This window comes from Balaenoptera ricei, chromosome 14, assembly GCF_028023285.1.
Source record: "Balaenoptera ricei isolate mBalRic1 chromosome 14, mBalRic1.hap2, whole genome shotgun sequence".
Taxonomy (NCBI): Eukaryota; Metazoa; Chordata; class Mammalia; order Artiodactyla; family Balaenopteridae; genus Balaenoptera; species Balaenoptera ricei.
The window spans coordinates 17,391,754-17,405,575 of NC_082652.1; the positions used below are offsets into that span (position 1 = coordinate 17,391,754).

The following is a 13,822-nucleotide window of genomic DNA, read 5'->3' on the forward strand; positions in this document are numbered from 1 at the left end:
AACAGAAGGATCGTCATCAGGACTCTCAGCTGGGCCAGAGTGTTAAGACGCTCAAGATGAGTTAGTTAGCACAAGGCACGCAGGGGCACCTTCACTTCCTTTCTTATTCTGTCCATAAGAAAGCTCTAGTTCTTCAGAAACATGCTAATCCTGTGTTCCGAATCACCTGCTACAGAGAGGCAGCTCACTGCTGCTCACAACAAAGTAGTTTAAACGTCTTTTAAAAATATATATGTTGTCACAACTGTTCACTAAGATTTTAATTCTTGCTTTAGCATTGCTTTCTCTCAATCTCTCAGTTATCTTCTTTTTGAGATTGTATATACATCACTGAAGTTCCCTTTTGAATTATCGTCTTCAATCACCAATCCTCTTCCCCTATGTGAAGACACAATGAGTTCCTGACTTCACATAACCCCAACCACCACAAATCATCCACTCAGTTAAAGCCATCTATCCAAAGCCATTCCTCATTTTCAGATATTATCCATTTCTTTGCTGTTTCCCTAAGATAATTATAATATAGTAAAATATGACACCTTACAGTTTACCCTGTGCTTTGTAAAGTTATTCATTTAATCCTTACAGCTCATGAAAAAGGTAATCCCCCTATTTTATAGGTAAGGAGAAAAGAATGGAAAACTTACTATCTTGTCTAGTTGTAAAGCGAGTTAAGTGGTGAACCCGACATCCAAACCAACTCTAAACGCCATGCTCTTCCCACTCTACTATGCTCTTTTCTAAGAAGGGAAAGCCTCTAGTTCTATCCCAAACCACATTGGCTTCACAGAGTAAACCATCTTCGAACAATCGCTCTAGACTGCAACCAGATTTTCCATCCCTGCACCTACCATCATCCCATTTCTTGCTTCCTCCCCACTCCACTCCTCAAGGATACTATCGCCATTCCTTCAACTCCCTCCTGAAAATATTCCACCTCTGCCTGCTAAAGGGAGGTGTCTCATCCCCCTTTCCCCAAACCGCAGCACTCCCTTCTCAAGATAGGTATGTTCTCACTCCATAAACTACATAGTACGCTTCTCAGTCCTTAACAAGCTATTTTATAACTTTAAAAAGTCCCATTAAAATGGACATAACTTGTAGATCCTCCATCCCCATATGTGACCCAGGGCACCGGGCCACTTCATATAACCCTTACAAAGATCCTGCCCAGGCCCCACTGTCACCAATGACTTCCTGTCCAGAATCTAGTTATCCAAACAGTCTCCCCTTCCAACCTCTTCACCAGGGTGTCCCTCCCGGGTTCCCAAGACTCTCTCCTTCCGCAGCTTTCCTCCGCTCACACCTGGGCCTCTGCCCACCTTACCAACTCTCCATTCATTCCCCATCCCAAGGCTAAGCAGCAGCCCCAGTAGAGGTGGCTCCTCCTCTCTCACAACTTCCAAGTTCGGCCTCTTATCACCTGTTCTCAGAAGATGCCTCTCAGCTCCGTGGCCCACCTTTGCCCCAGCCCGCCCCTCTCCACCTTTTCCATTGCTCCTGCCCATCAGCCACCCCCTCAGGCCAGTTCCGGGGTGCCCGCGGGAATCCACTTCCCTTCCGTGGGCTTCCCACCCCGGAGTCAAGCTCCCCTTCTCCATCACCTGCTCCGCCCATGACCAGATGACATCCGCCGCGGAGGCCTCCTCCTCCTGCAACCCCCTCCTCGGACGCTGGGTCCCCGGCCGCTCAACGCCTTCCCCAAGAGCCTGCTGTCCCCTCCGGTGGGGGTGAGGGGGGCGTGCACCCCTATCCCGCGGCCCCCCCCAACAGGCACCTGTTCCTCCTCCTCTTCCCCCCGGGCTGGCTTCGCCGGCGCCCCGACCCCCACCCTCGCCGCGCCCCGGTCTCCCGGAGCCCCGCACTCACCACGAGTAGGTCTGCTCCGCCATGGCGCTGACTCTCAAGGGCTCCGCTGCAGGATGTGGCCGGGCCCGGCGGCGGGAGAACGAACGGACGGTGGGCTCGCTCGGGCCGGGAACGGAAGGCGCGGCCGCGGCCCGGCGCTCGCTCGCTCGCTTACACCGCGGGCGAGCGGGCGGGCCGGGAAGGCGGCTGGCGGGGAGACGCCGGGCTCCGAGGCGGCCCCGCTCCCTGGGCCCCGGGGCGGGGCGGGCTCCGCTCTCGGCCTCCCTCACCGGCGGCGGCGGCGGCGGCTCCGCTGCGGCTCTGAACCCAACATGGCGGCGGCGGCGGCGCTGAGAACAAGGGGGCCCGGGGCGGGCGAACGGCAAGAGGGTCCCGCGCTCACTGCGCGCTGGGCCGCGGGAGCCCCGCGCTCGTGCGGCGGCGGCGGCGGCCGGAGGACATGGCCAGCGGGCGGAGGCGGAGGCGGCGGCTGCGGCGGCGGCGGCTGAGGGGGGCGCTAAGCGGTGAGCCGAGGCCGCTCCGCTCACACCCGCGAAGGGGAGGTGAGGAGGGGTGGGGGGCGAGCCTTGGCCCTGCGCGGGTCACGTGTCCAAAACACGCTCACGTGATGCGCGCGCCCCGCCCCTCGCGCCGGGCCCATGCGCGGAGACGTCGGTTCCTTAGTTCGAGGCGACAGTTGCTCTCTCGGCTTCTGGCTGTTCGGCCGCCTCCCGCCGCTTGGTGCCGCACCCTCCCCACGCGGAGCGGTCGCCTCGGACCCCCTCCCCTTACCCTTTCCGAGGGGCTGCTGCAGCCAGCCAATCAGGGGCCCCGATGCGCGTCTTTTGGCTGCCACTCAGCTGTCACCCATCAATCAAGAGTCTGCTGGCCGCGGGTTCCCAGCTGTCAGTCAACCTGTCAGTCAGCAGGCGGAGCGCTGCATGCCTTCGTTCGCATGTTCGTTGGTTCATTCATTCGTTTAGCAAATATTCCACGCAGCCAGCTTTTATTGCGCCCAGACTCTGTGCCAAGTCCTCTGGGGCCAAGTCGAATACGCCACACTTGCCTTCATGTAATCAATCAGCAGATATTTACTGGGTGCCAACTATGTATCAATTCATTCTGCTGGGTCTCTGCCCTCTGAGAGCTTACATTCTAGAGGAAACGACATAGATAGCCCAAGCCGACAAATAAGTGAAGATCATTTCAGATGCTGCTAAGTTTTATGAAGATTATAACACAAGGTAATGGGACAAAGAGTGTGTAGGGGTGGGGACTAGTTTCGATAGGATGGTGAAGGAAGGCCTGGTGGAGGAGGTGACATCTGAGGATGAGGAGGAGCTGACCATGCAAGAGCAAAGCTCAGGGAACAGCCCATCTGGAGGACTGGAGGCAGGCACAGAAGTAAACTTAATAGAGCTAGACCCCGAGACCGACAGAGTGAATCTGGGGCTTAGGAGGAGAGAGGAGGGAGAGATGAATTGAGCCCAGGGGCACTGCGGAATACTTTTCCAGGAGCTGATGAGGCAGTCTGAAAGAGGAGCGGCTTACTAGGAGAAAAGACATTATAGAAAAAGAGAATGACATGAGGAAAGGCCCAAAGATGTGAAGGCTTGGAGTGAGCTTGGATCCAGGAGAGGGATGGATGATTCCTTCTGGAGAGTGTTGAGAGACTGAAAAAGTGCTCTGAGGCCAGAATTTGAAGGGCCTAGCTAAGCCTCCCTGCCAATTACTATGTTCACGAATGAAAATGAGCAGTGCAGCTCCAGGTTTCAGAAGCATGCCTGGGCAACAGACACACTAGACTTCCCAGACCCCCATTCTCCACAGGGAGCAGAGCTGGCACACCTGAAACCAGCATACTCAAGATCCTCTGCAGCTGGACCAATTTCAGGCCAGGATCTAGCGCTGCTCCAGTTTCCCAAGACCTGCCCAGCCTTACGGGGAACACCATGCCCTGAATCTATCTCCAAATGGATCAGTTGGCCATTGCCCATACATCTGCCACTTGCCCATTCCCCAGGGGGAACCCTTTCATGAGAAAACCAAGTACACTTTTCCTTCAGAAGCCATCTCTCCTTCTTCCTCCTTCCCCCACTGCCAGGGACTAGGACCAGTCAGGTTCAATGTGTTTCCTGAAGCTCCACCAGAGAGCCCTGGGAAAGGGCAAGATGATAAGATCAAGGTTTCCCCAAGAACATACCAGACCACCAAGGGCCACTCCCCTGACCATTCACAGAAAGGTACCAGCCTGCAAATATCTGCCCAGCTCTAAATGGCACTGGATGTGGAGATATCATGGGGAGACAGGAAAGCAAAGAGCCTAAATTTTTTATTTCATTTAGCTCTTACAGCTTTTCCAGGTGCTCTTACAGAATGTCAGCTGTACGCTTGAATGTGATATACAGTCATTCTGAGTCTCAAATGGGTGAGGCTTCAGGCCCCATGAGAAAGGCCAGAAGCTATTGGCACAAATGGCTTTGGGAGGTGCAGAGGCTCCTTCCCTGGAGAGCTAAGAACAAAACAGACCAGACATGTCACTAATGAAACAAAAAGACACACTGAGCCCCTGGGCAATTCACCTGGGCTTTCGTTCCCAGTGAGTCAGAGAAAGCAAAGCTAAGGGCAAACTTGGTATTGGAGGGATGGAACAGGAGGTGCTGAGGAAAGAAAGTCAAGGCCTTCCCAGAAGCAAAGGGACCATTTTTTGCACTGAGAAAAATCTGGTGGAAGAAAGGAGGGAGAAGGGGTCTGGGTGAAGGTATGGGGTCCGAAATGAGAAGTAAGTTTTTCTTCTCTCCGTGTAAACCAGAGGCCCTCCAAGCATCTCTTGGGAAGACATGTGAACGCAGACCGTATAAGAAGCCAAACAGCATTTGGCAGGGCTGGGAGGTATCCAGGCCATGGAAAGCCTGTGTGCATGGTCCAGGCAGTTGGAGTGTGAGCCCAGAAACTGGTGGCTTAAGTGTCTCAGGCTAAGGTTGCCCAGATGTAGAAGGCACCTCCAGGTCCTGGTCAGGACCTCTGCAGGCTTGAAGTCCCCTGGAGAAGGCCAGGCTGAAATAAATCTGAAGTCTGTCCATTGGCTGGAGGCCACCCAGCCTGGGGTACTTGGGGAGTGACTTTCAGCCCCTCTGCCAGCAGCACTCAGCTCCAGGCTGGAGTGGTCCCAGGTGGTATCTATGGCACCTCTGGGCCTCAGCTGGAGAGTCAGGTGTGCTTGGCAGGAGACACAGGCACTGGCTCCCCCCGGGAGGGGTGCCTGGCTCCCCCCACTGACCCCCAACTGCCACACAGGTGGGAGGGCCACAGCTTGCGAAATATTTGTTGAAAGAGGCAATGGAAGTTCCTCTAATTATCACCACGGTAATTATAGGATTGCTCTTTCTACCAAGAGTGTTCAAAAGAGACTTGGTGAGTCTCCCCAGGACATGTCATCTGCCTCAGGTGCAGACTCCAGGGAGCAGGCATTGCCAGGTTTGACTGGGCTGCTTAGGTGCTGCTTCTGAGAGGGTCAAAGGCTCTGGTCTGACCGGTCCCCGCCTGCCTCTGCAGCCAATTTCTCACCTCTGTGCAACAGTCCCAACACACACACACACACACACACACACACACACACACACACTGAACCGCTTGCAGCTTCCAATGGGCTATGCTCTTCTTTGCTTCTAAATCTCTGCTTCTCAACTGCTGCTCATTAAGTTTGAAGCTTGGCTTCTATGTCCCCTCCTTCAGGAAGTCTCACTTGACCAAACCTAGGCTGGGTTAGGTACTCCTCCCCCGCGCTCCCACAGACCCCTGAATTTCCCGGTGTCCTAGCACTTAGCACAGAGAATGGTCACTGCCTGTTTACTTGTCATCTTCTCCCTCTGGATTGCAAATTCCTTGTGGGAAGGGACTGTGGCTTGTTGCTAGTTCCATCTTTTGTGTCAAGCGCAGAACTCAGCTCAGAGAAGCTCAAAGTTTGTGGAATGAATGCTTGAGTGAGTGAGAAGGCAAACCAGGTTTCGAAACAACTGGTTCTGCCTGATAGTCCCATGATTCTGTCCATGATCTCAAATTCAGCACCCTCTCCCGTCCCCCACGACCTCCTCCCGGCTGAGAAAGAGAATCCTTAGGGGCAAAGAAATCTCTGTTAGAGACATTATAGGAAGACAGATGATTGGAGGTAAGGTACATGGTAAGCTTATTAGGTATCAGGTCACTTGCAGTTTTTGATCATGAGGGTTTTTTTTCTTTCCAAAAAAAATACTTTACTTTTTAAGAGCAGTTAAAAAAAAAAAATTTATTTATTTTGGCTGCGCCTGGTCTTCTTTGCGGCATGTGGGCTTCTTAGTTGCGGCATGTGGGCTTCTTAGTTGCAGCATTTGGGCTTCTTAGTTGCAGCATGTGGGATCTAGTTCCCCAACCAGGGATCGAACTCAGGCCCCCTGCGTTGGGAGTGCAGAGTCTTACCCACTGGACCACCAGGGAAGTCCCTTAAGAGCAGTTTTAGGTTTACAGAAAAGTTGATGGGAAAGTACAGAGAGTTCCCACATACTCCCTCTTCCCCAACAAGGTTTCCCTTATTATTTACATCTTGCATTAGTATGGTACATTCGGTACAATTGATGAGCCAATAATGGTATATTCTTATTAACTAAAGTCCATAGTTTACATTAGGGTTCACTCTTTGTGTTGTACATTCTACGGGTTTTGACAAATGTATGATATGTATCCACCTTTACAGTGTCGTACAGAATAGTTTCACTGCCCTAAAATTCCCCTTTGTTCCCCCTATTCATCCCTCCCTCCCTCCCTCCCTCCCACTAAACCTCTGGCAACCACCAGTCTTTTCACTGTCTCCATAGGCTTGCCTTTTCTAGAATGTCATATAGTTGGAATCATACAATATGTCGACTTTTCAGATTGGCTTTTTTTTCACTTAGCAATATGCTTTTAAGTCTTCTCTGTGGGACTTCCCTGGCGGTCCAGTGGTAAGGAATCTACCTTGCAATGCAGGGGACACGGGTTCTATCCCTGGTCAGGGAACTAAGATCCCACATTCCGTGGGGCAACTAAGCCCACATGCCACAACTACTGAGCTCACGCACCTCAGCTAGAGCCTGCGTGCTGCAAACTACAGAGCCCATGCGCCCTGGAGCCTGTGTGCCACAACTAGAGAAGAGAAAACCCACAGGCCACAACTAGAAAGAAGCCTGCGCACTGCAACGAAGAGCTCACGTGCCGCAATGAAAGATCCTGCTTGCCTCAGCGAAGATCCCGTGTGCCACAACTAAGACCCAATGCAGCCAAAGGAAAAAAAAAATCTTCTCTGTCTTTTCGTGGCTTGATACCTTGTTGTTGTTGTTTTTTAATCACTGAATTATATTCCATTGTATGAATGTACCAGAGTTTGCTTACCATTCACCTATTGAAGGACAGCTTGGATGCTTCCAGGTTTTGGCAAGTGTGAATAAAACAGCTATAAATATTCATGTGCAAGTTTTTGCATGGACATAACTTTCAATTTACTTTAGAATACCATGGGATTTTTTTTTTTTTTTGGTCTGTGTTGGGTCTTTGTTGCTGCGCACGGGCTTTCTCTAGTTGCAGCGAGTGGAGGCTACTCTTTGTTGTGATGCGCGGGCTTCTCATTGCGGTGGCTTCTCTTGTTGCGGAACACAGGCTCTAGGAGCATGGGCTTCAGTAGTTGTGGCATGCAGCCTCAGTAGTTGTGGTGCATGGGCTTAGTTTCTCCATGATGTGGGATCTTCCCGGAATAGGGATCGAACCCATATCCCCTGCATTGGCAGGCGGATTCTTAACCACTGAGCCACCAGGGAAGTCCCACCATGGGATTTTTAGAAGAGTGTTGTTTAATTTCCAAATATTTGGGGCTTTCCCAGCTATCTTATTGTTATTAATTTCTAATTCTGCTGTGGTCAGAGAACATATTATGTAAGATTTCAACCTTCTGAAATTTGTTAAACTTGTTTATGGGCCAGCATGTGACTTATTTTGGTGAATATTCTGTGTATACCTGACAAGGATTTGTATTCCATTATTTTGGGATGTAGTGTTTTATAAATGTCAATTAAGTCAAGGTGGTTGCTAATGTTGTTTAGGTCTTCTATGTCCTTACTTTGTTTTTTTTTTATACAGCATGTTCTTATTAGTTATCCATTTTATACATATTAGTGTATATATGTCAATCCCAATCTCCCAATTCATCCCACCACCACCACCCCCACCATGGGTTTTTTATCTAATAGTTGTATCAATTATTGAGAGAAAGGTATTAAAATCTCTAATCATGATTGTGAGTTTGTTACTTCTTCCTTTAATTCTATCTGGATTTCATGTGTGAAGCTCTATGATTAGGTTAATACACACCTAAAACTGTTATATCTTCCTGACGAATTGCCTCTTCTATTGTTGTAAAATATCTCTGTTACAGTCTTTATTTTGAAGTCTACTTTATTTGATATTAATAGAATCACTCCAGTTTTCTTATGATTTGTGGTTTTATTTTTCTATTCCTTTACTTTCAACCTAAATGTGGCTTTGTATTTAAGGTATGTGTCTTGGTTGGACCTAGATATTATCATACTAAATGATTATCATACTAAGGAAAGTAAGTCACAAAGAGGAAGACAAATACCGTATGATATTGATATCACTTACATGTGGAATATAAAATACGACATAAATGAACATATCTACGAAACACAAACAAGCTCACAGACATGGAGAACAGACTTCTGGTTGCCAAGGGGGAGGGGAAGTAGGGGTGGGAAGGATTATGAGTGGGAAGGATTATGAGTTTGGGATTAGCAGATGCAAACTATTATGTATATGATGGTTAAACAACAAGGTCCTACTGTATAGCACAGGGAACTATATTCAATATCCTGTGATAAACCATAATGGAAAAGAATATAAAAAAGAATATATATATGGGGACTTCCCTTGTGGTCCAGTGGGTAAGACTCTGTGCTCCCAATGCAGGGGGCTTGGGTTCGATCCCTGGTCGGGGAACTAGATCCCACAAGCAACAACTAAGAGTACGCATGCCACAACTAAGAGTATGCATGCTGCAACGAAGATCCCACGTGCCACAATGAAGACCCAGCATGGCAAAAATAAATAAATAGGTAAATACTTTTTTAAAAAAGAATATATATATGTGTAACTGAATCACTTTGCTGTATAGCAGAAATTAACACTATATTGTAAATCAACTATACTTCAATAAAATTTAAAAATAAATAAATAAATAAATAAAGTGTGTGTCTTGTGGACAGCATATTCGGGGATCTTGCTTCTCTGCCTTGTCTGACAATTTCAGTTGTTTTAATTAGAATGCTTAGCCCACTTACCTTTGATGTAATTATTGATATGTTTAGGTTTAATTCTACCATTTTGCTATTTGCTTTTTACTTCTTCCATCTTTTTTTGTTATTGTTCCTCTGTTCCACCTTTCGTGCCTTCTTTTGGGTGAATTGAATACTTTTTATAGTGTTTTTTTGGTTTGTTTTTAAAAATTTTTGTTTATTTATTTATTTTTGGCTGCGTTGAGTCTTCGTTGCTGTGCATGGGCTTCTAGTTGTGGCGAGCGGGGGCTACTCTTCGTTGTGGTGCATGGGCTTCTCATTGTGGTGACTTCTCTTATTGCGGAGCACAGACTCTAGGTGCGCGGGCTTCGGTAGTTGTGGCACGTGGGCTCAGTAGTTGTGGCTTGCAGGCTCTAGAGCACAGGCTCAGTAGTTGTGGCGCATGGTCTTAGCTGCTCCACGGCATGTGGGATCTTCCCGGACCAGGGATTGAACCCGTCTCCCCTGCATTGGCAGGCGGATTCTTAACCACTGCACCACCAGGGAAGCCCCGAATTGAATACTTTTTAGTATTGCATTTTAATTCCTCTCCTGGCTTTTTTAGCTCTACCTTCTTTGAATGTATTTGTGATGGTTCATCTAGTGATTACAACATGAGTCTTTAACTTATCACAATCTACTTAAAATTAGTATTTTACTACTTCACATAAGATGTAGGAACTTCACAACAATATAGCTCCACTTATCCCCACTCTCACCCTGTATGCTACTGTTATTATATAAATTACATCTCTCTATGTTATAAACCCCACAATACAAAGTCATAATTTTAGCTTTTAAACAGTCCTATGGGGACTTCCCTGGTGGTCCGGTGGCTAAGACTCCACGCTCCCAATGCAGGGGGGCCCAGGTTTGATCCCTGGTCAGGGAACTAGATCCCATATGCCACACCTAAAGATCCCGCACGCAGCAACGAAGATCCCACGTGCCACAACTAAGACCCGGCACAGCCAAATAAATAAATAAATATTAAAAATAAACAGTCCTATGTCTCTTAAAGGAATCAAGAGAAGAAAAGAAGATAAACAACAAGGACCTACTGCATAGCACAGGGAACTATATTCAATATCTTGTAATAACCTATAAAGGAAAAGAATCATATATATATATATATATATATATATATATATATATATATATACATATACGAATCACTTTGCTGTATACCTGAAACTAACACATTATAAATCAACTATACTTCAATTTAAAAAATTAAAATTAAAAAAAGAGAAGAAAAAAAATAAAGTGTTTTATATTCACTCACATATTTACCATTTCAAGTCCTTTTCATTCCTTCCTATAGATCTGAGTGTCCATCTGGTGTCATTTCCCTTCAGCCAGATGAACTTCCTTTGGCATTTCTCATAATACAAGGTTGCTGGTGACAAATTTAGTTTTTGTTTATCTGAAAATGTGTCTAGTTTGCCTTCATGTTTAAAGCATACCTTCACTGGATGTAGAAATCTGGTTTGAGAGGGTCTTTTTTGCCCTTTCAGTACATTAAAGATGTTGATCTATTAGGCTCTATCCTCCGTTGTTTGCAGTGAGAAGTCAGCCGTCATTTGTATCATAGTTCTCCTGCTTATAATGCGCCATTTTTCTCTAGCTGTTTCCAAGATTCTTCTCTTTATCTTTGGATTTCAGTAGTTTGACTACACTATGCCTGGGCCTGGTTTTCTTTGCATTTATCCTGTTTGGACTTCACGGAGCTTTTTGAATCTGTAAATTTATCTTGGATTAAATTTGAGAAATCAGCAGGAAATATATCTCCGATTTTTTTTTTTTTTTTTTTGGCTGCGCCGCATGGCTTGCTGCATCTCAGTTCCCCGACCAGGGATTGAACCCAGGCCATGGAAGTGAAAGCCTGGAATCCTAACCACCAGGCCACCAGAGAACTCCCTATCTTCGAATAATTTTATGTCCCATTCTCCCGCTTTTCTTTTTCTGAAATTTGAATTGCATGGGGTATGTAGATCTTTGAATGCTATCCCACCGGTCCATGAAGCTCTGCTTAATTTTTTCCAGTTATTTCTTTTTCTTCATTCTACTATTGAACCTATCAAGTTAATTCTTCATTTCAGTTATTGTACTTTTTAGTTCTAGAATTTCCATTTGACTTTTTTTTATAGTTTCAGTTCTCTGCTGAGGTTCCCCATCTGTTCCTTCATTATGACTATATTTGCGGGGAGGGGCCTTGAAAATATTTATAAGAGTTGCTTTTAAATTCTTGATGCTAATTCCAACATCTGGGTAATCACTTTTTCTCTTTGAAATTGAGTCCATTTTCTGTTTGTTCCTATGTCTAGCACTTGATTTTTGTGTGCTGGTCATTGTCAATGATACATTGTAGAGATCCTGGATTCTATTATGTTTCTCTCAAGAGTGTTAATCTTATTCTAGCAGTCAATTAACTTGGCTGGATTCAAACTCCAAACTTTGTATCGCTTGTAAAGGGCAGCAGCTGAAATTTCCACTCAGTTCTTTCAGCTTCCAGCCACTGATTTCACTGGGATCCCTGGAGCTTCCTGTGCCTATGTGTAGTTCCGTGTACAGGCAAGGATTTAGACAGAGTTTATATACAGATTTTGGGGTTCCTCTACAGCTAATTTTTCCCCTGGGATTTCCTGCTTAATTTTCCAGCAATTAGCTTGGAATTCTGTACCTTTGACACCTCAAACCAGTGAGATCAAAGCTTTCTACACAACCCCACCTCCCACACAGATTAGAGAGTGCCAGAGGTAAGAGGCCACAAAAACTCAAATCTCATCCAATGCAGCTCTTATCTTTCAAGTGTTGACTTCCTTCACATTTCTGCCTGCTAGTGGATGTTGTCCCAGTGCCTTCAAATAATTGGGGTTTTCTGGTACATATTTTGTTCAGATTTTATCATTATTTGAGGGAAGGTTAATTCTGCTATTACCACCCCTTATATTCTTTAACCTTTTATTCATCAGGGTACCCCCTTAAGGTCAGTATAATTAGCCCCCATTATTAAGTGGAGGAAACTGAGGCTTTGAAAAAAGTGAAGCCATTTGCCCAAGGTCACATACCTAGTTCATGGCAGAGTCACAATTTGAAACCAACCAAATGACATAACCGTATCCTTGCTGCACTTCACAACCATTCCCAAACATCTTCAAGGTGGTTTGGATTCCAGCCTAGAGCCCACTGGAAAATATCCAAGGATGGGAAGAGGTGAGATCCCTCAAAACCCCTATTCAGGCTAGGGCAGTAGTTTTCAACCCACATCATCAGAATCATTTGCAAAACTATGCAAAATAGAGATGCTAGGCCCCATTTAGTGGATTAGTATCTCTAACAGTAGGGACTAGGAATCTACATTTTATACTGTTTCCTGATGATTCTAATGCCCAGTAAGGGTTAAAATCCCTCTGGTAAAGGCAAAGTACCTCCCACCAGTATTCCTCTGTCTATTGTAGCTCAGGACTCTCACTTTTCCATCATGCTTCACCTAGGTAGTGATACCAGTGCTGGGGTTAAGGCTGAAGGTTCTAAAGTCACTCCACTTAGATCCACATCCTGGCTCTATCACTTGTTAGCTAGGTGGCCTTGGGCAGGTGACCAGACCTCTCTGAACCTTTTGTCTTCTTTCCTCTTAAATGGAGATAATAATAGCAGCAACCTCACAGGGCTGTTGTAAAGATTCCATGAGATAATGCACATGATGCATTTTGCACAGCACCTGACACCTGTAAGCACTCCACAGAGAGTAGCTATTATTATTAACACACCCTCAGCTTTTCTGCCACCTTGAACTCTGTTCTGTCTCCTACCTAAATCTGACTTGCAGAGTTAAACCAGACCTACGTTTTCTAAGGTATTTCAAAATCCCCCTCTCCCAAAAGTTAACCCAACCTCTATCTTTGCCACTGACCCATCCCCACCAACTCCCTCTGCCCCGGAGCAAGAAGCATTTAAAATTGGGCCCAGAGCCTGGGAGAGCTTCTTAGAAGTGACTCAGATGCCCTTGGCCTCAGCTTGTGCTTCTTCTTGCCTATGTTTGGGACCTTCTAGGTCACACCCTCAGTGAAGCCCTGAGTGGCAACTCTGAATACCAGAATGGGGTGTGAAAATCACAAAACCAGACTTAAATTGTTGAAACTAACCACCTCTGTTGCTGAGAGTCAGGCCTGAGTCAGACTCAGGGGAATCTGGGCCCGACTAAGAGAACCCACAGAAGGGACTTCCCTGGCGGTCCAGTGGTTAAGACTCGTGCTCCCAATGAAGGGGGCACGGGTTCGATCCCTGGTCAGGGAACTAAGATCCCGCATGCCACACGGCGTGGCCAAAAATTTAAAAAAAAGGACCCACGGAAGGCAAGCTCCTAACACCTCATTTCTAGAAGCCGGATAGGCAGCTCGGGGGATATGAAAAGACTCACCACCACCCTCGGAGCTGGCCCCCCATCTGCCAGACTTCTCCTCAGGACTCCTTCCCAGGGAAACCTTTACTGGGTGGCACATGGCCCGCCCCAAGGTGACTAGACCCTCCTGGGACTCTACTGCCAGCCAGAAACATCCCTCAGCCTCCATCCCGTGTCAGGTCTGTAGGTTTTGGTGAACACTGAGGACCAGAGG

At 46.9% G+C, this 13,822-nt stretch overlaps 1 protein-coding gene across 1 annotated transcript in view; it reads right to left on the minus strand.

Moving 5' to 3' along the window:
- Positions 1–2,450, minus strand: part of SPPL3 (signal peptide peptidase like 3) — a 122,196-nt gene extending 119,746 nt beyond the window's left edge. The window contains exon 1 of the mRNA XM_059894825.1: positions 1,870–2,450. Coding sequence (XP_059750808.1) covers positions 1,870–1,892 — 23 coding nt within the window. The 5' untranslated portion in view covers positions 1,893–2,450. The remainder of the gene's footprint in view (positions 1–1,869) is intronic.
- Positions 2,451–13,822: the final 11,372 nt, after the last annotated feature.